The 24696-nt window shown below is 37.2% G+C and overlaps 1 protein-coding gene across 1 annotated transcript; it reads left to right on the top strand.

Moving 5' to 3' along the window:
- The first annotated feature begins 578 nt into the window (after positions 1–578).
- On the top strand, positions 579–23097 carry SEC22B (SEC22 homolog B, vesicle trafficking protein). Its single transcript, XM_003793803.3, has 5 exons — positions 579–967; positions 7304–7413; positions 12149–12309; positions 14782–14928; positions 21191–23097. The coding sequence occupies exons 1-5, from the start codon at positions 893–895 to the stop codon at positions 21343–21345; spliced, it is 648 nt and encodes a 215-aa protein (XP_003793851.1). The 5' UTR covers positions 579–892; the 3' UTR covers positions 21346–23097.
- Positions 23098–24696: the final 1599 nt, after the last annotated feature.

Raw genomic sequence — 24696 nt, 5'->3', positions numbered from 1 at the left:
TAAATAAATAAAAACAACATTTTTATCATTTTTTTTAAGTTTATGAAACCCTAATATTCACAAAACCGTAACAGGCTGATATCCCCATCTAGGGTACACTTCCTTAGGTGTAATTGTCTGGAAGTTGCTCCAGTACGAAATGATTGCTCAACCACAGGAAGTTCTAGTAAGGCTACCCTGGTACCTATCATAGCTGTAGCAGAGATCTTGGCTTTTGATAGGTTGACTGATCTAGGTGATATTGCGGTCCAGTACTTTTTCATTTATACATGCATGCAATAAATATTTATTGACCTCTTAGCAGAAATTGTTCAAGGATCTGGGGATACAGCATAAATAAGCAAGCAAAAGTAACAGACAAAACCTCTGTCTAAGTATATGTATAAAGATAGAAAATGTTATGTATATAATAGCATATACAAAATAAAAAATTAAATATGAAAATACATAACCTGATTTTCAGTTTTTTTCTCCATACCCTTCAACAATGTACCCTCCATCTCCCACCCTTCTTCCCAGCTCGCTCTCAAAACAAAGTATCAGGAAGTAGAAAATTATGTTTCAGTTTAAATGCTACAGCCGCTCAAAAAGCAAGGCTTACTCAAAGCTCAATATCCAGAAAAGTGGGCTAGACCTTGGAAGTGGATCAAGGAGGCAAGAGAGATTGCGGAACCAGTGTGCCAGTCGTTGTAGTTCTCGGTGGGAAGCCAATTCTGCGGACCGGTAGTGGGAAGCTCTTGCACCGTTTCCGGCCACCTCAGCGGGAATCGCAGACGCAAGGAGTTGGCTTGTAGTGAACTGAGCTGGAGGTGTAACTGTTGTTGCGGCGGAAAAAGTGAAGACGACACCCAAGGTTGTGCGGGCCAGTGCTGCGTCCCAGTAGTCTGTGAAGATGGTGTTGCTAACAATGATTGCCCGGGTGGCGGACGGGCTCCCGCTGGCCGCCTCGATGCAGGAAGACGAACAGGTGAGCTACTTCTAGATTCCCGCGACCCCAAGTCCCTACCGGCGCACTTTGCTCTCAGCACTGGATTTTTTCCTAGTACGTAGGAGATCTTTTAGTGGTGTTAAGACTAGTATGAGTGGAAGTCTTTCCTGAAGGCGCAGTTAGATTTTTGTGTTACCTGTTTATCTTTACAAAAACGCTTCAGAGAAGGGATAGCTTCAGCTATTGTGATCACGCAGTGTTCTGTGAGTCTTCAGGGACTTTGTTAAAATTAAAACTTATAATTTTCTGCTGCTAAAAAAGCTACTGACAGATCCAGAGGGGAAAAATCACCTAAGTTCTTCAACTCTTTTTACTGTCGTATCTGATCCTTGACCCGGCTTGCTGACATCTTTTGAAAGTGGGTGAGGTCATATTGCCACATATAAGTACTTTTTAAAGTTCAGTATAGTAAGATATCTTCTTTCAAGAGTAAGATTAATTCCTACTTCCTCCAATAAACCTTATCAAAATCTTGTAATTCGTCATACTTTATTTTTTCTCTTTGTCTTTCAATAAATTGCAAGACTTGCTAGCTATCAAATGACAGGTCTTAATCATCTTTGTATTCTCCATAGATTTTTACAACAGGAGCTTTGTGCTAGTTGTGTCAGAATCGCAAGAGAAATTTCTGGTGTGAGACAAGTTCTGGACCAAGTTTGGGAGGTTCCTGAAGATATGAGACTGAGGAAAAAAAATTTATAATTTATGTAAAGTGACCAATTTTTATTTTACTTTCCAATAGAACCCAAGTAGTTTTTTAAAACTTGAGGCTTAAAGAAGATGAGTTCTAGAAAAAAATTTTTTGCACATTTCTTCTCTTGAACTTTTCATTCATATATTCATGCAAACTAAAAAAAAAATTATTGAGCACATCAAACGTTCCAGGCATGATGCTAATGCAGGAAGTTAGAGAACACATTCTCTACCTTCATGCAGCTCACAGTCTGGTGGAAAAGTCAGATACAAAATTAAAATGTAAAGTAACTGCTGTGGCAGAGGAAGAGGGTTCTGTGGTTGAATATGTAAAAGGTATCTAAGTAGGTTTGGGGAGATCATCGAAGTCTTCCCAGAAGAAATGACATCTAAGCTGATAGTATCTCATAGTAAGGAACTCTTCTTTTTGTTTACATGCCTTTTTAGGTTTGATTTGGAAATAGGTTTACTTTTAGGAGAGGAGCGATACAGATTTAAAGTTGCAACCATGCTAGGTGAATCTGTTCATTCCACAAAATAAAGTCAATGAAATAAACTGTAAAAAATGTAATATAACTAAATCTTAAATTGTACAATATTTTACTCTTAATTCTCTGATTTGTTGAGAATTTTCTAGGACTATTCTGCAGAAGGAGTAGGAACAAGAAAGATAGTGTGGTAAAATTTCCTTGAAGTATGTGTAATTTGAGAAATAGTTTTCCCTCAGTGAGTGGTGGGTAGACTCTTGTTAGTTTTCTGAGTTTTGCATTGAATTTCAATGTGGTTAAAGAATAAAAAGTGGATTTGAAAGTCTACTAAATTATTAGTAGGCCCCTACTCTCTTCCTTGATACTCTTTTGAAACATTAATTGACGTATTGTTGTTTGTTTTTAATTCTAAATTTGGCATTGATTTGGTATTGGTCTGCCAAGATAGATTCCTTTGTTTACTTGACAAGGAAAGAAATTTTGTGCAAAGATATTTTTGTGATTGTGATTTGATAATGTTTTCCTTAGGAATTTTGACTTTGAATAATAAAGTTTTTCCTAAACTATGTGAAAATACAAATCTTAGACTTATTTTTACTGTTATAATAGTGTACAAAACATTTATAAGAGCACCTGCTCCATACCCAGCCTGTTAAGTGCATTATTTCTTTTCTTTTTTTTTGCAGTTTTGGCTAGGCCTGGGTTTGAACCCACCACCTCCAGTATATGGGGCTGGCGCCCTAGCTCCTTGAGCTACAGGCGTGCATTATTTCATTCAATCCTTACGTCAGCCAAATTAGAATAGATACTATTATTATCCCAATTTATAGATAAGATAGCTCTGAGGCTTAGAGAGAATAGGTCATTTTCCTAAAGTCACAGCCAGTAAAGTAGCGTAATGGAGTTTTTCATCAGGATTTCTTCACCTGGGCCCTTTTGACATTTTGAGATAGGATAATTCTTTGTTATGGAGGACTGTCTTGTGCATTTTAGGATGTCTAGGAACATCCCAGGCCATTGTCCCCGATATTCCAGGAAAACCATGACCCTCACCCGCTTTGTTGGGACAAAGAAAAGTATTTCCAGACATTGCCGAGTCTGGAGTTTTAATAAGCATTTGTCTGACTCTACACTAGAGCCTTAGTGCCTAACTACTATACTCTACTACCTTGTTTTAAGACTTTTTAATAAGGTATTTACTTCTTAGGAATCCAGGAATAACTTTTTTTTTCTTTTTTTTTGAGACAGAGCCTCAAGCTATTCCCCTGGGTAGAGTGCTGTGGCATCACAGCTCACAGCAACCTCAACTCCTGGGCTCAAGCGAGTCTCCTGCCTCCACCTCCCAAGTAGCTGAGACCACAGGCGCCTGCCACAATGCCTAGCTATTTTTTCGTTGCAGCCATCATTGTTGTTTGGTGGGGCCCGGGCTGGATTCAAACCTGCTACCTTAGGTGTATGTAGCTGGCGCCTTAGCCACTTGAGCCACAGGCGCCGAGCCCAGAAATAACTTTTTAAGAAACAAATACCTGGACTAAATAGTTTAATATTTAAGTACCTTGATTATCCAGGCCAATTAATTGAATATACTTTCAATTATAATATTAGATATCAAATTTTAGGTATTTACTAGATGCTAGTCTGTGTGCAAGAGACCTTATTACTAAGTAAAATTCACAAACAAACAAATATAGATGGAATATTTCATACACAGTATTTCCTTTATGCTTAACTACAAATTTAGGCTTAGGGCAGATAGATGAGCTCTTCTCCTCAGAGTTCCTAACTGATATCCTGTCTTTTTCCTTTCCACATTCTTTTACCATTTGTTTCTTCTTTTAGGATTTTTGCAATTTCTGTATCTGCCTTTCTATTTTGCCTCAGAATTACTGTGTTCTCTTTCATTTCCTCTGGTGCTGTAGAGGGCAGTACAGAGTGGAAGAAGGTATTAAATCTAACCAAGTAAACAACAAGGAGCTTCAAGAAAGCAGATAATCTGTTGTAGAGTTAAACTGCCTTACTCTGCCAATCATCAAGGGCTGATTAATCAACTTGCTGTAACTGCTTTTAGAGGAAAATGGTTGGTTGTTGGTGCTGCTGGACTTTGACCAGCTGAGTTCAATAGGGATTTAAAAATGGTAAGAGCTTAGCTAAACTTCTTAAAAAGGTAAAAGATGATACTTGATACGTGTTGTTTAGTAGTCCTAGGTGACACAAAAAAAGTATTTGGTTATATGGCAGACGACTGCCTTGTACCTTGTGTAATATGTAGAGTCAAATCCTAAATATGCTATTAGATAACCTCAAATTTATTTCACAATTTGTCTAGCTATTCTGATCCAATTACTAGAATATACCGTTATACCATATGCAAAGTTTATTAATTTGTTCTAGGTAAAATAGAAAACAAAATAAGGACTTCTACATATTTTTAGGTGGACTAGCTGATTGTGGGCCCTTTGACTTTGATCTTGAAAACAAACTAAAGGTCAGTTTGTGAAGCAGTGGTTGTGTCGTTTTGTGAGACCTAGATCAGAGCTGTTGCACAGCTTCTTAGCATTTTCTATGAATTAGATTTAGTATAAAATAGTAAAACATTACCTAAAAGGTGGATCTACCATTGAAGCAATTGCATTCATAGAGATTGTATAGCACAATACTTATAAGCAGAGGCTGTCTAGATAGAGCTAGATTGCCTGGGATAAAATGCTAGCCCCTCCCCTTTTAGCCTGCAGTCCTTGGGTAAGTTGGACTTAAACAAAAAAAATTAGCATAATTCTAATCACCTCGTAGGGTAGTTATGAATATTAAATAAATGAATTAAATTATATAAAATGTTTAGAACAGTGCTTAGCAGAAAGTAAGGACTTAATAATTTTGTTTGCCCATTTTTGAAAATTTCATATTGCCTTTCTTACAATTCATAGCCTAGGATTGCACACACTAAAGGAGGGTGCAAATGCAATTAACAGGAATGAATGATTTTTCTCATTATAAAATTAATTCATGCATATTATAGAAAGTTCAGTAAATATGTACAAGCAAAATGACCAAAATGTTAGTAATGATTGTTACCTATAATCTGTACTGAAATTATATCTGTTTTGATAGATGGTCTTAAATATACTTGTGTGTGTATGATTAAAACTAAATAATGAGTAATATTGTAAGTCTGTCCCACCTAATTTTTTCCACTTAGCAGTGTCTAACGAATATTTTCCCAAGTCATTAAATATTATACAACATTGTAATGGCTGTATGATATTCTATTTTATGAACATATATATATACGTATATATATATATATATGTATGTATACCAGAATGATTATCATTTAGCCAAAAAGATTGTTCCAGCATTGTATTCTCAGGGATGGTAGTGCTAACCGAACCAGCATTGTAAAGTGTTGGTTGGCATACCATAATCTGTATGTATGTATGTCCCCAGTGTTTTATGTTGGTAATCTTTGCTATATTGTTTGCAAATTCCTAAAATTAAATCAGGCTTTTGGCTATAGTTTCTTGTAGTTGATATAGTTTTAGTCTTTTTTTCTCAGGTTGCAGTAGTTTTTACAATTTCTCATAAAGTCAAGGGGTTTATACCAGTCTTTTTCTGACTGACAGTTTTTTGCCATCTTTTCTTCAGCTAGTTATTTTAAAGTGTTCACCTGCCTTTAGCAAAGAACTTACATGTAACATCTGTGGTTGTGGCTATTTTTAAAATACCAGTGTCAGAGCTCTACCTCTAAGATGCTAGTTTAATTGGTTTAGAGGTAGAGATTGAGCATAAGTAGTTTTTTTTTTTTCTGCAGTTTTTGGCTAGGGCTGGATTTGACCCTGCCACCTCCGGCATATAGGGCTGGCACCCTACTCCTCTGAGCCACAGACGCCTCCCCGAGCATAAGTAGTTTTTTAAGATCCTAAGTGATTGTAGTGTGAAGCCAAGGTTGAAATTCTTGTTAATATTCTTTCTTAGCATTTTAGTAGCATATCCAACATTATTTGCATCCCTGTTGATTACTCTTGTGAGTTCAGATCTCTTCAGAATGCCACATAATGGCACTGGTAAAACAAACAGATTGGTAAGTACCATTCAAAATGTAGAAGAGTAGGATTTTGTGCACTAGTTTTTATTGGCTTAAAGCATGTGATCATATTCATGCTCCTTTATGGGCTGACCATGTATTAGCAGTACTGTTTAATATGCTAATCCTAATATACATTATAATGTTAATTACTATAAAGTACTGTTTAACATATAAAACTGTAGATAGACACATGTATATATACATATGTTAATACAGAAAAAAAAATTTTTTTTTTGAGACAGAATCTCACTATGTCACCCTCGGTAGAATGCTGTGACATCACAGCTCACAGCAAACCTCAGACTCTTGGGCTTGAGCCAGTGGTCCTCAACCTTCCTAATGCCGTGACCATTTAATACAGTTCCTCCTGTTGTGTTAACCCCCAACTATAAAATTATTTTCTTTGCTACTTCATAACTGTAATTTTGCTACTGTTATGAATCATAATGTAAATATCTGATATGCAGGATGGTCTTAGGTGACCCCTGTGAAATGGGTTGGGACAAAGGTACTCCTAACAGTGGAAAGAATACTGGATTAAAAGTTAAGGTGCCTTAAATGTAGTTGAGGTGTGTACTTGTGCTACTTAGCAAATAACTAATGTGATCTTCTTAAAGAACTAGGGTTTAGGTTTTTTTTTTTTTTGTTCTAAAAGTAGGCCATCTAAATGGTCGGCCCCATGTACCAAGGGTAGCAGGTTCAGACCCAGCCCCAGCCAAACTGCAACAACAAAAAAAGCCGGGCATTGTGATGAGCGCCTGTAGTCCCAGCTACTCAGAAGGCTGAGGCAAGAGAATCACCTAAGCCCAGGAGTTGGAGGTTGCTGTGAGCAGTGTGATGCCATGGCATTCTACCAAGGGTGATAAAGTGAAACTGTCTCTACAAAAAAAATAAAATAAAAGTAGGTCATCTTTGTTTTGCTAAGTAAATCTTATTAACCATATATAATTGAAGGACTTTATTCACATTATGTTCGCATAATATGGTGCTTCTCACTAATTAATAGCTTTTTTTGGTGGAATATTCTTAAATGAAAGTGTCTTCTTTCAGTCTGGCCGGGACCTTCAGCAGTACCAGAGTCAAGCTAAGCAACTCTTTCGAAAGTTGAATGAACAGTCCCCTACCAGATGTACCTTGGAAGCAGGAGCTATGACTTTTCAGTGAGTATAATCCTTATTTCTTTATGATCATTTAAGTATGAAATACAGTAATATAACCCCTGATAAGAACAATAACAATTTTGTAAAAGTAAAGATTATTTTAAAAATATAATCTCTTCATTGAAGCAACTTCCTGTGCTCTAATTCTACAAAAGTGAAATCTTTGTTTGTTTGTTCAACAAGCTTATAGTAATTTAACCTGTTATCTAATGAATTCTGTATTCATCATGCCATGATATATAACATCTTGCTTTGGAAATATCTTGGAACCAGATACATGTAGCTTAGTACCCTTGCTCAAACATTTCCTAATAATGTAACTTTGAGCAACTTTCATAACTTCCAAGTCTCAATTTCCTCTGTAAAATAGGGAAAATAATCACAGGAGTTTTGAGAGGATTATAAAGAAACCATGTATATTAGTTAGCATCTTGCCTGGCACATAGGGAAAAGTCAAGAAATATAGTTATTATTTAGAAAAAAGAATATCATAAAAGATAGTCCAAGAGCATCTCAGTCAATGGTTATAGACAACACATATAGCTAAGAAAGGGGTCAAGGAAACTATTAGATTTTAAATTATCTACAAATAATTGGTGTTAAATATTTAATACATATCAAGTTTGAAGCTGATAAAACAGGAAGGATTAAAAAGAAAAGAGAGTATGAAATCAAAGAAAAATAAAAAGATTAGTAAACTAATCCTACTTTTTTAGGTACCCAGATAATAAGGTAATTTAGGCCAGGAAGGAACCTGTTATGTTTAACTTAAAAAAAAAAATCTTCACCTATCAAAAACAAATCCATCAAAACAAAAACAAAACCCATATTTTAAGAAAATAGTGGACATTACATTTCTTAAAGTATTAATTTGCATAGTATCTGAAGCTTTTTCTATGAGTCTAATTTTTTAACAACAAAAAATATATAATCGCTTAATACATAGTTTCTGGCCAGGTATGGTGGCTTACTCCTGTAATCCTAGCACTCTGAGAGGCAGAGGCAGGAGGATCACTTGAGCTTAGCGTTGGACACCAGCCTGAGCAAGAGTGAGACCCCATCTCTACTAAAAATAGAAAAATTAGCCAGGTGCTATGACAGGCACCTGTAGTACCAGTTACTTGGGGGTGAGGAGGGCTAAGGCAGGAGAAGTTTGAGGTTGCTGTGAGCTAAGCTGATGCCAGGGCAACAGATTAAGACTCCTGTCTCAAAAAAAGAGAGAGAGAAAGAAAATATATACATAGAGAGAGACAGAGATTCTTTTTTTTTTTTTTTTTTTTTTTGAGACAGAGTCTCACTATGTTGCCCTGGGTAGAGTGCTGTGACGTCACAGCTCACAGCAATCTCAAACTCTTGGGCTTAAATGATTCTCTTACTTCAGCCTCCCAAGTAGCTGGGACTAACAGTCGCCACCACAATGCCTGGCTATTTTTTCTTTTTTTGTTGCAGTTGTCATTGTTGTTTAGCAGGCCCAGGCCGGGTTCCAACCTGCCTGCCTTGGTGTATGTGGCCAGCGCCCTAACCACTGAGCTATGGGTGCCAAGCCTATATAGTTCTTTATTTCTACCAAAGGTTAGGGAACAAAAGACCTAGGAAAGTTCTCAAGGACTTGAGAACAGATTTTCTTCTGCTTGGTTCCTTTAGGACCTTTATTATCTTACATCCTTTATTTTCATCCAAGGGTTAGATGGAAAAAGATTTATTCTTTGCCAGACCTTGGGTTGAGTCCTTTTTTTTTTTTTTTTTTGCAGTTTTTGGCTGGGGCTGGGTTTAAACCCGCCACCTCCAGTATATGGGGCCAGCATCCTACTCCTTTGAGCCATAGGTGCTGCCCCTAGTCCTATTTTTAATATCTATATCTTTTAGTGAGCTAGTTACTGTAATACTTGGGAACAAAAAACTGCTGTTAATCTGATATGAATGAAATGTTTCAGGAGCAGAGAGAAGAAAGCAACAAATACCCATTTGTGAGGGATAAGTTTGAAGAAAGAGCATAGGGGAAGGGAGAATACAGAGAAGTTCTTTTGTTTTTTAGTTTTTTTGCAGTTTTTGGCCAGGGCTGGGTTTGAACCTGCCACCTCTGGCATATGGGGCTAGGGCCTTACTCCTTTGAGCCACAGGCGAGACCCAGAGAAGTTTTGCAGAAAAAAATCATAGTAGAATTGAGAATATGAAAATAAACAGGATTTTCCCAGGTACATAAAAGAGCAATAACAATTAGAAAAAACGACATAAGCCGAAGGCCATAAAGATGTAAAGGACTTAGGTTCTTGGAGAACAGCATTTGGTTATTAGGATATATGACAGAACATGTCTTACGCTGATTTTGAAGAACTGTAAATACTGTACAGGACTATGACTTTATTCTTTGGGGATTAGGGAACCTCAAGACTTTGTAAGCAGGGTACTGTGGTAATTTGGGGGGAATAAAATTGGTGGTATAAAAGATGGTGTGGACTGAGGGCAAGGAGACCAGTTAATTCAGATGCCCAAGCAAACAACAGTACAGCTGTATTACTAACATTATTTTAAGGGGCCTGAGACTTGATATAATAGTCTTTAAATTATCCTCTCTGATGCCCTAGGATGACTCAGGAACCAAACAGGAAGGGCAAGGATGGGAGTATATATAATGCTTTGGACCCTTAAACTCCTACTTATTTTTTTCTGGTTTGTTTGTTCGTTTGTTGTTGGCATGTAATTATTGTACATACTTATAGAATATGGAGTGATGTTCCAATATGCATATGCAATGTGTAATGATCAAATAAGTGTAATTAGCATGTCTACTGCCTCAAACATTTATCATTTCTTTGTTTTGTGAATATTCAAAATCCTCTCTCCTAGCTTTTTAGAAAATTTGATAAATTACCGTTAGCTGTATTCACCCTACAGTGATGACAGTGTCGCAGAACCCTAGAACTCGTTTCTCCTACTAGCTATAATTTTGTGTCCATTAGCCAACCTCCCCTGTGTTCCCTTCCTTCCTACCCTTCTCTGCTTCTATCACCCACATTTCTACTTTATACTTCCATAAGCTCAAAAAAATATTTTTATCTCCCACATATGAGAACCTGAGGCATTTGTCTTTCTGTGTCTGACCTACTTTGCTTAACATAATGTTCCCCAGGCTCATCCTTGTTGCAAGGAATGATAAGAGTTCGTTCTTTTTCGTGGGTGAATAGTATTCCATTATGTGTATATACCATATTTTCTTTATCTGTTCATTTGTTGATGGACATTTAAGTTGATTCCATATTATTAGCTATTGTGAATGGTGTTGTAGTAAACATGGGTGCATATATCCTTTTGACATATTGATTTCCTTTCCTTTGGATAAATATCCAGTAGTGCAATTACTACATGATATGGTAGTCCCATTTTTAGTGTTTGAGAAATCTCCATAATGTTTTCCATAATGGCTATAATTTACATTCCTGCAAACAGAGTATGAGTTCTCTTTTCTCCACATCTTTGCTGATACGTGTTACTGTTTGTCTTTTTGATAATGGCCCTTCTAACTGGGGTCAGATGATTCCTCATTGTGGTTTTGATTTGCATTTCTCTGATGTTTAGTGATGCTAAGCATTATTTTTAATCTATTTGTTGGTCTTTTTTATGTCTTCTTTTGAGAAGTGTCTATTCAACTCCTTTGCCCACTTTTTAAGAGGATTATTTATTTGTTTCCTATTGAATTGTTTGAGTTCCTTGTATATTCTGGGTATTAGTCTCTTGTCAATAAATCTAGACCCCTGTCTTTTACCATATACACAAATCAACTCAAATTGGATTAAAGATTTAAATCTTTAATTTAAGACTTAAAAGCCCAAACTCTAAAACTACTAGAAGAAAACGTGGGAGACACACTTAAGGACATTTGTTTAGGCAAAAGTTTTATGTCTGAGACCTCAAAAGTACAGATGGCAACAACAATAAAAACTAGACAAATGAAACTATATTAAACTTAAAACTTCCACAGCAAAGGAAATGTCAACAGAATGAAGCCTGTAGAATGGTAGAAAATATTTACAGACTCCTATATAAAACAAAGAACTTCTGAATATAAGTTTTGTTGGAATAAAGAGAACTATGGCTAAAACGAAGTTTGAAAACCACTTAGTAGCCTAACCTTTTCTCCAGCCTATATCAGACATACAGTCATATGGCCCTTTCTAGGGTGCCAGGGAACTCACTATCACAAGAGGAAATCCAGTCTATTGTTGGATAGTTTCCAGTTGATTATAGAATTCTCCTAGCCTGGAAATTAAGAAGTATTATTAGTGCTGAAGTCACCATTTTCTATACCCAGTTAATATTATGACACTAACCTCCAACTTTTAAGTATCCACAAAAATTTCTAGCTTCACTGTTTTTCCTTGTGCCTGTAAGGAGTTTAAATATGTGTAAACTAGTTTAATATACAGAATCAAAGGGTAATAGAGTCACAACGCTGAATTTTTCAAGAAAAAGTCTTAGGTATTAAGATGTGTTAATTGAATAATTATATAATGAGTGAATAAAAAATTATGTCTAAATACTCCTTTTGGAACATACTACTAATAATGGAAATATGTTTGCTTTCTGGTTGCAAGAATTTGTGTTTCAAATTTACTTTCTGATTTAGCCAGCCTCAAAGGATTTAGGCTAGGTAGCTTCAAACGCTTGTATGGTACTAGGTTCAGCCTGTTAGAGGCACTGTTACTTTACAGCTTTGTTTTGCTTTTTGTCTTTCTAGCTACATTATTGAACAGGGGGTGTGTTATTTGGTTTTGTGTGAAGCAGCCTTTCCCAAGAAGTTGGCTTTTGCCTACCTAGAAGATTTGCACTCAGAATTTGATGAACAGCATGGGAAAAAGGTGCCCACTGTGTCTAGACCCTATTCCTTTATTGAGTTTGGTAAGTTTTTGCCCCTCCCTTCTCCATCAAGGGAGGGAACAATATGGAGAAGTTATTTGTTATACTGCTATAATATTGACATATTTGTTATCATGTTTACTGATATAATATTGATACATTTTGATCTTGTGTTCACTTCCTAAAGTTTTGACTGCTGCCTCCTCATCCATTCCACCTCTTTTTGTCTTTTTGAATGAATGAGGCTTCCTTCTTGTAATTTTCTTTAATCTTTTGATCTTCCCCATAAAAACTGTTGCCTTTTGCCCCGTTTTGTTGTTTGGTTTGGTTCACCATGAGGGTCATGTGCTTGATTGGCATAAATTAAATAGCTAAGTTGTCTTTCCCAACCCCATAAACACACACAGTAAAGTTCACAGTAAAGTTCTGATCACGTGGAGATCAGAATTTGGAAATCGGAAAGACTGGCACTTTGTTTCTTTTAGAATAACATACTTTAATTTTAAAAAAAAAAGGAGATGCATGATGTTGATAGTATTAGAGCAGCGGTTCTCAACCTGTGGGTCGTGACCCCTTTTTAACAATGAAAATACATTGTGGCATTAGGAAGGTTGAGAACCACTGTATTAGAGGATAACATTTACTACATTTAGAAGTAGTGAGCATGGGTGTCTGTGTTTGTATAAGAATTATAGAAAGACTCGTCACGGTCAGAGCTGGTGAGTATCTCATGCCAGTTGATCAAAGGAAACGTGCTTAGTACATTAAGTACCTGAAGTGAAAACAAGTAGGATCAGGCTGCATCACTAAAATTTTTAAAAAGAAAGTAGTTTTACTACTTCAGAATTTCTGAAGTGTTTCACATTTGCTAGGTAATTGTGTCATCTTGCTTTTCAGAAAGAGAAAATTTGGCAAAGCACTCAAGTCTAGTCTCATAACTACAAGCTCTCCAAATGCTAATTTATATAATGCCCAGTTTTTCAAATTTTACTTTTGAATACAATAACAGTCCAGTAAGCCAAGAAAAAAATAAGACAAATTAATCAGGGTCATACAGGAAGTAGATGGTATACTCAGATTAGCTTAAGGGATGGTATGAATGGTCTGTAGGGGAACAACAAGGCACAGTAACCTGGAATCAGTAGCAGTAGTCATCACTACCTGTATGCCTGACAGTGTAACGGGAAGGAACAGTTTCTGGAACTGAAAAGGAGAAAATTGATGGAGAAGGCCAACTTGAGAAGTAACTTTTGGTAGAGGGTTACTGCCAGCTCAAAGGGACTTCTGAGGAAGGAGCCCGGGGAATACATAGCCCGACATCACTGTCTGTTCTCCTTCTTCCGACTGCTAAGCTCCTTCATTACCTGAGCCTAACTGGAAGTCATAGGGAAGGAGCCCATTCATGGACTTTATACAGGTCAGTTTCCCAAGGCAGACAGCAAGGTGCAGAAGGGTGGAGAGGAGACCTAAAGAGGCAAATGAAAGGTGTCCTGCACACGTAATTTAAGATTTTTGCTAAAAGTTAAAAAGGTCTTTAGTAACGAGTCACAGTTTTGAGAAAAACAGATACAAGGTAAAGATCATTAAGACTGTAGTTTTATATTGATATTTTGGGTAACTCCCTATTACATGTTTGCTTTATCTGAAGTTTATGACTGGGGTATAATTGAGAATGTATATTAATAAAAATGCATTAAGGCAGTTTCTCATCTTTTTAATGATCATTAACTCTTTTGCTATTTTAGGCTATAATGATCCTAGAGTTGTCAGCATCCTTTAGGGAATGTGTAAGTGAGAAGAGATAATTAAAGAGTTAAGGACCTAAGGGTCCTTAGAATATAATTTCAAAATTTCTGCTTTCAGGAAAGGCTGACTATACTGAGTCTTAATTTCTCTAAGGCTTCTGATAACAGGTATTTCTTTTTTTTGTAGAGACAGAGTCTCACTTTATTGCCCTTGGTAGAGTGCTGTGGCATCACAGCTCACAACAACCTCCAACTCCTGGGCTTAGGTGATTCTCTTACCTCAGCCTCCGGAGTAGCTAGGACTACAGGCACCCGCCACATGCTCGGCTATTTTTTTGTTGCAGTTTGGCCAGGGCCGGGTTTGAACCTGCCACCCTCAGTGTATGGGGCCAACACCCTACTCATTGAGCCACAGGCGCCACCCTGATAACAAATATTTCTAATTCAAAAGTGTCCAAAGATGTTTCTCCTGAATGGTCATCTAGTTCTGTCTTTACATTTTACAAAACCCAAAATGTAAAACTCACCCAAGAACTAGATTAACCAAGAATACTGGCAGATCTAGGCATAAACCCAGAACTTTTTTTTTTTTTTTTTTGCAGTTTTTGGCCGGGGCTGGGTTTGAACCCACCACACCTCCGGTATATGGGGCCAGCGCCCTACTCCTTTGAGCCACAGGCGCCACCCTAAACCCAGAACTTTTCAGTCTATTACCACTTTCTTGGATATCAAAGAAGTTGTTAATGGTCACTTCTCTTCATCATTCTAGATACCTTCATTCAGAAAACCAAAAAGCTCTACATTGATAGTCGTGCTCGGAGAAACCTAGGCTCCATCAACACTGAATTGCAAGACGTGCAGAGGATCATGGTGGCCAACATTGAAGAAGTGTTACAACGGGGAGAAGCACTCTCAGGTATCTGAAAGCAAAAAGAGTCTTATGAACAAGAGGCTTGTGTTGCATAGGCAGGGTCAGCTTATTTTGCAGTATCTTTCATGCTATCCAAGTCTACCTAAGACTGTTAAGAATTCCTTTCTCAGAAGTAGATTACATTGTAAAGCTTCCAAAAGGGTATTTTTTTATTTTATTTATTTATTTATTTATTTGCCTAGCATGATTAGTATTTGTTGAGTTGGAGCACTGTAAAGGGCTCATGCATATTATAAGCAGTTACCATTTCAAAGATGTTTTTAAAAATAAGTAAATTATATGCAGAAACACTTGGACAAGTTAAGGGAAAGAAAAAGAAAAAAGAGATCCTTTACTGCTGCCAGATCACTATTTAATGCCATTTTCATCAAGGCATTCCTTTCTGAAAAACTTAAATCTGGGGCTACAGAATATAATCCCCATTCTACTCATTCATTCATTTAGTCATTGTTACTGAGTACTTGCTGTGTGTGAGGTATTGTGCTCTGTATGTGGAAGATGAGGAATGGCAAACATCTGTTACTGTCCTTCACAAGCACTGTCCCTCAGCCAGGCCAGTTTCCTCACCATCCTTAATGGCCCACTCTCACCTGACACTGGACCTCTCCTTCAACATCTAGACAGGAACTGCGTCTTCAAAGAAGTTTTCCTTGTTCCTCATTACATAGCCCATATCCCATTAATCTCTTCTGTACCTTAAACTCTTAAAAAGAGCTTACATTATATGTTTTACATGTATAGTAGAACCTATAAAGTGGACTACCCAAGACACTCTACCAAACTGCTCAACATACAGAGGTGGTCAACATAAGGAACTAGGTCAACTGTAATAATCTATGTCCAGTCTATGAAAATTAGGTGAACTTGAGGTGGTCAACCTAGGGAGGTGATCAACTGTGGAGGTTCTATATCTATGTGTGTTTGTATTGATTTCACTAATTTACCTCAAATATACATATTTATTAAATATAGTTATGTGTTTACCTAATATATAAAATATGTGTTAGATACATTTATATTATATAATGAATATTGAATATGTATTTCATATAAATACATATTTTATATAGATATTTAAGTATGCTTAAGGTAAATTAGGTAAATATGTATATAAAATTAGATGTTTTTACCTATAATCTAAACATTATAGGTAATCAAATAAAATTAAATTACATATATTCATCTTTTTGCCAGATGTTTAAATGTTACCTAAATATTTAATGTGAATGTGTAAGCTCTTTTTTTTAATCCAAGGTCTTCCTCTGTTGTCTGAGCTACAGTACAGTGGTGCCATCATAGTTCACTACAAATGCAAACTTGAGTTCAAGTGATCCTCCTGGCTCAGCCTCTTGAGGAGCTGAGAATATAGGCTCACATCACTGCACCTGGCTAAATTTTCTTTTTTTTTTTTTTGATAGAGGCAGGATTTCACTACCTTGCTTAGATTGTTCAGGCTGGTCTCTAACTCCTGGCTTTACTTCAACTGATCTTTCTGACTCTACCTCCCATAGTGCTAGGATTATAGGTGTGAGGCACTGCATGGCCCAAGCTTTTTAAATATAGTATTTTTTTGTTTTGTATCTGTTTTAATACTTTCATATCCCTCACATTAATGGTCACAAATGGGTTTCTTAGTATTTCTTGAATTCAGCCTTGTTACATGTTTGTTAGTAAATGAGTTTTTCTTCATTATGAGTAGCAAACATTAACCTTTATGTTAATGGTCAGCAATTATCCCAGCTTTTTTTTTTTTTTGAGACAGAGTCTTCCTCTGTCATCTGGGATAGAGTGTAGTAGTGGTGTCATCAAACTTTCACTGCAACCTCAAATTCTTGGGCTCAAGTGAACCTCATGCATCAGCCTCTGAAAGAGCCAGGACTAGAGGCGTGTGCCATGACATCCAGCTAATTTTTCTGTTTTTAGTAGAGATGAGTTCTTGCTCTTGCTTAGGCTGGTCTTGAAGTCCTGAGCTCAAGCAATCCTCCCACCTTGGCCTCCCAAAGTTCTAGGATTATAGGTGTGAGCCACCATGCCCAGCTTCATACTTTTAAGCATTAAATTTTGAATGAGTGGGTCTGTGTAAGTTTTCATCAAATAGACTTCTACTTACTACCTGGGGTAAAGTAGACCATCACAAAAATTCTTCTTACATCTGAAATTTTTATATTTGTAGTTTATCAGTAGTGCAAAGGATTCTTGTCAAGTGCTTTGTTGTTTGCCGCAAAGCTGATATGCTGAATGGAAAAAAAAAGTATGTTTTTACCCTTAGTAGCTTTGACTGGTTGGGAAGATAAGAAACATTCTCACTTTCAGCTGGAATACCATCTTCCAGTAATTCACCAAAATGACCAACACAAAGGGAAAGAGGAGAGGCACCCAATACATTTTCTCTAGGCCTTTCAAAAAACATGGAGTTGTTCCTTTGGCCACATATATGTGAATCTACAAGAAAGGTGATATTGTAGACATCAAGGGAATGGGTACTGTTCAAAACAGCATGCCACACAAATGTTACCATGGCAAAACTGGAAGAGTCTAAATGTTACCCAGCATGCTGTTGGCATTGTTGTAAACAAAAGTTAAGGGCAAGATTCCTGCCAAGAGGATTAATGTTCATATTGAGCATATTAAGCACTCTTTAAGAGTCAAGATAGATTCCTGGAACATGTGAAGGAAAATGATCAGGAAAAAATGGAAGCCAAAGAGAAAGGGACCTGGGTTCAACTGAAGCGCCAGCCTGCTCCAGCCAGAGAAGCCCACTTTGTGAGAACCAACAGAAAGGAGCCTGAGCTCCTGGAACCCATTCCCTATGCATTCATGGCATAATAGGCATATAACATAGCACAGAGGAATACCAGTGGACCCATGTTTTCAGGTGCTGGAACCTATTTATTCCCCATGAGCTCATGGCATAATAGGTGTACAGCATAACACACAGGATAATGAATTAGACCCCATGTAACAGTGATACAAGGTGCTGGAACCTATTTCCCATGAATTCAAAAGTCAGTCAACACTTTGTCACATTCAATGGCAAGGTGCCTCCCTGAGCTACTGGAACCTCTTCCCTATGAATTAATGGCATGGTAGATAAAAATAATAGCCTACTGCTACTATAAAAATGTTTCGCAAACAAAATATTCACTAAAAGTTTGATATTTTTTCCCCAAAGAAGTATTAAAGCAAATTTTAAAATTTTAATGTGTCCTAAAAGAAAAGAAACATTCTCACAGAGTAATTGATGGTGTAAGGGAACAAAAACCTAGTGAGCACTCAATCAGGTTTAGGCAATATTCTAGGGGGATATGTATTATTTAATCTTTATGGTAATACCATGTGAAGTACGTGGTATTAAAAACAGTTTTATAGATAAAGAAGCAGAGACTCAAAAAAGTTACATAGCTTACTAAAAATTACCATGCTAGCACCTGGCAAATCTGTGCCTTCTGGGTTCTTGTCAATTTTCAGAGTATGATAGTTTTAAGTTAATATATAGACAAGAACCATATTAAAAGTTATATCTTATATAAGAATATAGAAGGAAATTATGTTTTTTGTAAGAATAGATATGGAAAGAAGTGTAAAATAGAAGAAAAAAATAGAATATAGAAGGAAGAAGATAAATGTGAAGTAAGGAAGGTGTGAAGAATGGTATTGTAAGTGGAAAAAAAAACATATGTGAACAGAACATATTTGAAGGACAGTAAAGGGATTGACCTACCTCAAAGAATATTTTCTTCTTTAAGTTTCTTGAAGAGAAAGAAACTAAGAATCCATCTTTCGTATCTTCTTCTCTTTCTGATTTCTGGGTTTAGAGCTATTCTGCTTTGCGTCAAAGACCTGAGAGTAGTTTCTGTGTGTTCTTTCAGTATAATCAAATTATGTCCTTTTTCACTGCCTGAATACACCTATTCTTTTAAGCCACAGGTTTTGGTTTTTCATTCCAAGTTATCACCCCTATGAGATGATCTGCAGTTCCACAAAGGCATGGATGATGTGTATTTTGATCATTTTGTGTCCTGCACCACTAATATTAATATTTGCTAAATGATGTCTTCAGCAATAGCTTTGTCTATAATGTATTTCAAAGTGTTCCGAGATAGAGGATTCTCTTAACTATTAATTTCATGTGACCTAATAATTGTTCTTCTACTCTGTTATTCTCAGCAGATTTAGATTCTTACAGTAAATATTGAACGCTGACTCTATGCCAGGCCTTATTCTGGGCACTAGGGATATCATAGCAAACAGTAGTTATAAAACCCTGTCCAGTGGAGTGTACACATTTTAGAAGACTGGCTTGAAATTTCCTTGAGCATTGTCATGGTTATTTCTCACCCCTAACTATTCTCTTTCATGAATAGATGTTTTTCTAGTTGTTGCTAATGCAGATGTGGCTGTCATGCCTGTGTTACTAAGTAATCCCACATTTCCCAGTCAAAACCATTCCTCTATTAAGCAACTCCAAATATTCCAAAAGCATCCTCTAAAGAAGAACAAACAAATTCATATTGCATAATAGTTTTTAAACAACTAAAGAAGTAAAAAATTGATCAGAATTTATTTATATCAAGCAGAGAATTTGTTTTTATTATTAAAATGTGCTCTATATTTTAATGTGCTCCAGCTTGTGTCCATCTGCCTATTTCTCTAAGTGCTTAGTTAAAAATTATAAGAAGATACAACATTATCCTTGGTTGGGGGAAATCTTCAGAAAATTTCCAAAATCTTAATTTACCAGATATTACTGGGTTTTCAGTACCTGTTATTTTGGGGGTTTGTTTGTTTTATTCTTTTTATAGAAATGAGGTCTCTTGTTACATAGGCTGGTCTTGAACTCCTAGTCTCAAGTGATCCTACTGCCTTCGCCACCCAAAGTACTGGGAGTTACAGGTGTTTGCCACTGTGCCCAGCCACCTGTTATTGTACTTTAGTTAAAATACAGCTTTCATATGTCTGTTGAAATATAATTTGTTAGCTTTAACTTTGTATCAGTCATTGCTATATGGAGAATTTTAGAAATTTTAATAGTTATCCTTGAAGTGTAGCTTAAGACAGTGTCTAGATAATTGAGTTTACTAGGTAACTGAGTCTTATTATATATGGATTATCATTTTTTCAAAATATAAAAGAATATGACTCAGACCACTAAAAGATGATGAAGATGATAATAACTATTAGAAAAATATAAGCTAGAATTTACCAAGTGCTTACCATATGTAGACAGTGTGCTCATTTTACAGCAAATTTATGTACCTGCAATTTTTTTTTTTTTTTTTTGAGGTGGAGTCTCAGTCTGTTACCCTGGGTAGAGTGTTGTGGCGTCACAGCTCACAGCAACCTCAAGCTCTTGGGCTTAAGTGATTGTCTTGCCTCAGCCTCCCAAGAAGCAGGGACTACAGGTGCCTGCTACAACGGCTATTTTTGTTGTTGTTGTTGTTGTTGTTGCCCAGCTATTTTTTTTGTTGCAATTGTCATTGTTGTTTTAGCTGGCCCAGGCTGAGGTACCAGCTTCAGTGTATGTGGCTGGCACCCTACCCACTCAGCTACGAGTGCCACCAGTGTACCTATAATCTTATGATATAGTTACTATTCCTATTTTCTAGATGAAGAGACTGAGTTTTAGAGAATTAATGTGACTTAACCAACGTAGCATGGCTGGTGCCTCTGATATATTTTTTTGTTGTGAGACAGGGTCTTACTTTGTCACCCTGGGTAGAATGCCATGGTGTCACAGCTCACAGCAAGCTCAAATTCTTGAGCTCAAGCAATTCTCTTGCCTCAGCCTCACAAGTAGCTGGGGCTACAGGCTCCCTAAACAATACCTGGTTATTTTTAGAGACAAGGTCTTGTTCTGGCCCTGGCTCAGGCTGGTCTTGAACTGGTGAGCTCAGGCAATTCACCCTCCTCGGCCTCCCAGAGTGCTAGGATTGCAGGCGTGAGCCACCGTGCAGAGCCTGCCTCTGATATTTGAACCAAAGAGTCTGAGGTCAGAGCCTCTACTAACCACCTCACTATGCAGCCACAAGAATTTATTCTGATGATTTTTAAATGTGTTGTAGATTTTACAGTGTTTGGGGATCACGAGTTGATCAGCATATGCAACCTTACCCTTAAAATAAAAATGATTTAACTTTCGTGGTTGGTTTCTATAGTGCCATTCATTTTAGCTACTTTTGTGCCTTAATACTTTTCATAAAATACTTCCAGAGACTAATTTATGTTTTCATTTTTCCTTTTTTGACAGCATTGGATTCAAAGGCTAACAATTTATCCAGTCTCTCCAAGAAATACCGCCAGGACGCGAAATACTTGAACATGCGTTCCACTTACGCCAAACTTGCAGCCGTAGCTGTATTTTTCATCATGTTAATAGTGTATGTGCGATTCTGGTGGCTGTGAAGTAGTGAATGTAGTCACTGGTAAAGGAGAAACTAGAACCTGACAGGTGTATGTTTTCAGGAAGCTGCGCTTACAGGGATGTGTATTAGAATCCAAGTGGAACTTCTGCCTCTAAAGACCTTGCAAGAACAAGTCCTGAAAATGAAAGGTTACACCTCATTTAATGAAGCTTAACCTTATGCAGAAAGTCTCTTTGGGGGGCAGAGGCTTTCTCTGGGTGCTAAGCCATATATGTTAGGGAACAGTAGATAGTTTTATTTTGTTTTTTCTTTCCCAGTACATTTTTAAAATATCACTGACTGGGGCATTCTCATTCTCTAATGGAGCCATCAGTGAGGTTTAGCTTAGCCAGCCTGTGCTAGCAACATTCTTAAATTCCTTGAAAGAAGGCAGCCCTTTGGGAAGATTTTTGACTCTGATCAACATTCCTTTTGTTGGTGACAGTTGTGATTTTCAGTAATCTAAGTTTTTGATGGCCTTTCAAACAAGACTCCAGTATGTGAAGGTTAATCGCTGTGCTGCACAGATCTTGTCTGTTGGCCCCTGTAGGAAGTTAACCTTTGTTGTTTTCCTTCTGTATTTTGCTTATTGCACAATTGCTTTAGGGTTAAATGAATTATATTGAGATGCCTTGAAATTATATTATAGCACTCCTCAAGTAAGAGACTAAAACGTTTTCTCTCATTTACTCCTTCTATAAGACTTAAATTAGTTTGGGACATTATTGATTTTATTTTGCGGCATCTGGTTTATGTTAATATAAGAAAGAGTGAGTATAGCACATGGATAGTGAGGCCTCTGGCTTAAGGGAAAGGAAGGCCCAGCTCATAACTATGGTTTTGTCCTGCCCCTTCCTCACTTTCTCTTCCACAGTTTTTCTCACTCTTTTGTTTTCCTCCTGCCACAATTTGCTAACATTTTAAAATTTCCCTGGGCCCAATAGTTTTATGTTCCATAAACATCTTCTCAGGATATTCTCAAATTTCCAAATGGAAAATGTTCAGCAATGTAGTTAAAGTTTTTGCAGATCAGCTACTCAAACTACTAAATACACTCACCTGAGAAAGTCTGAGAGCACCTCATTCCTGTTTCAGTTTATGTAAATTCTCTGAGAATGACCTAGAGACAGCTAAATAATTAAAGTACCTATGATTTTTTCCTTTTTTGCTCACGGATGATGGGGATTTCCTTTTACCTTCTGGGGTAGAATTTTTTATATGGGGAGAATAGGCCTTTTAAATATTATCATAATATAAACCTATTAACTCCTGCATATACTGCAAATATTTCTTTAAATTATATAGAAAAATGAGCCAACTTCTTAAAACCTTTGAAAGAAATTTAACCAGTAAGCAATTTTATAATCCAGAGGGTTCATCAAAGCCACTGTCCTTATTGCTGGTAGAGAAAAAGTCTTACTTTCTTATAACAAAGCAAGGGGAAATGCATATTTTATTCCTGATAATTTACAGAACTAGAATTGTTTTTTCCTTTCTATTATGGACCGAAATCTGCCAGTTGGAGTTTTGTGCATGAAGTATATGGAATTGCTTTTTATAGAGAATAAGTGCTTTTAAGTCCTTAAACGGCCTCTAAGTAATGATGTTGGTAATAGCCTTTGAAAGGCTGGAACCTAAGTAGTGGTACCATAGCATTTGGTGCTTCTGTAGGACTGGAGAGTGGCAGCTCATTGTTTAGAGTTGCATGCTGCAATCTAATGGTCAGCACTGAAATAAATACTTCTAGAATGTTCCCTGCAATGTGAAGTTTTTGTTCTCTAGTTCATGTATGTACACATATCCTTTTTAGGCACATTTCTGCCTAATCTCAGTGGTCTAATTAAACAAGAAGGGGCAGGGTAAATGATGAACAAAGGACCAAGACAGTGATTTAAGAATGGACCATCAGAAAAAGAGAGAATAGGCTGTCGTAATATGGCTCCTACTTCTGTTCTTGATAGGATGTGGTGGGGAAGATTTTCAGGCGTCCTCAAACTTTTTAAACAGTGCCAGTTCACTGTCCCTCAGACCAGACTGCGGGCCTGGGATGAGTCAGCTGCGGCAAAAACACCCAGCAGGCTGGATAAATGCAGTGGGCCACATGTGGCCTGCAGGCCATAGTTTGAGGACTCTTGGACTAGATACATAGAAACGTATCAGCAACTAAGTGGACATCTAACATATAATGTGATAAATATGACATGGAACTATTGGGGGCACATTAAGGAGGGACACTTTATTTGGGGAAGGAGTATGGTAGGAGACTTTCTGGAGAAGAAGGAGAGAATGGGGCATTCAAGGCAGAGTGAGCAGCATGAGCAAAAGCATGAGGAAAGAGCGAGGCACATTTCTGAACGTTACAGCTTGGGTTCGCTTAACCTCATAGGAATAGTAAGTGTGGGTGATAGAGGGGACATGAGAAAGGGACATGTCTACCCTGGGAGTTTATACTAATAGCTGTGGGGAAGGATGACATCAGATTTATAGTTTCCAATGGTCATTTTGTCTAAAGTATAAATGATTTATTAGCAAGGAATAAGCCTGGAAGAAGTAGATGAAACTATCAAATGCAGAATCAAACAGGCAGGACGCAAGTGATTTTCAAGAAAGGAATGGTCAGAGGTATCAGATGTGACTACAGCGTAACACTTTGTTAGGACCTTATTCTCAACATAGATCATACTTTTTGAAGTAGTATTTACACCATTATATAATAAATTTTACTCTGAGTCACAAAAGGATCAAGTCCTTTGCCCAAAGTCACAGAGCTACAAAGTGATAGAGCTAAGATTTGAACCTGGGCAGTTTGGCTCTGGAGTCTGTGATTTTAACAACTCTGCTATACCACCAAGAGGTCACATAAAGTAAGTACCAAAACACATATTTTGGCTTTAACAACCAGGAACTAATCAGATGGGCAGAAGTACTTCAAGAGAACTGAGGACAGAAGCCAGAGTGCAATGGGTTGAGATTTGTGAGAAGCCCTGGAAGTGAAGATGTAGAACTACTCTCACAAGTAGCATCTCTGATTATTGTGACACTGAACTTCAAGGCTTGTTCTAATTAAGACAACCCACAAATGTCAAAATTTAGAAATATATGATATATTGTACTGAAATATTTAAGTCTGATGAAAGATGTATGCCTTTGCCCCACAAAAATGTCCATGTGTTGCCTTGGCACCTGCAGCTCAGCAAATAGGGTGGCTGCCAAATACACCCAGGCTGGCAAGTTCCAGCCTGGCCTGGGCCTGCTAAACAACGACAACTGCAACCAAAAAAATAGCCAGGCATTGTGGCAGGTGCCTGTAGTCAGTCCCAGCTACTTGGGAGGCTGAGGCAAGATAATCACT

The sequence above is a fragment of the Otolemur garnettii genome, unplaced genomic scaffold, assembly GCF_000181295.1.
Source record: "Otolemur garnettii isolate 467f Iridium unplaced genomic scaffold, OtoGar3 scaffold00073, whole genome shotgun sequence".
In the NCBI taxonomy this organism is placed as follows: Eukaryota; Metazoa; Chordata; class Mammalia; order Primates; family Galagidae; genus Otolemur; species Otolemur garnettii.
Note: the sequence above shows the minus strand (reverse complement) of the source record. Positions and strands in the feature narration are given on the sequence as shown.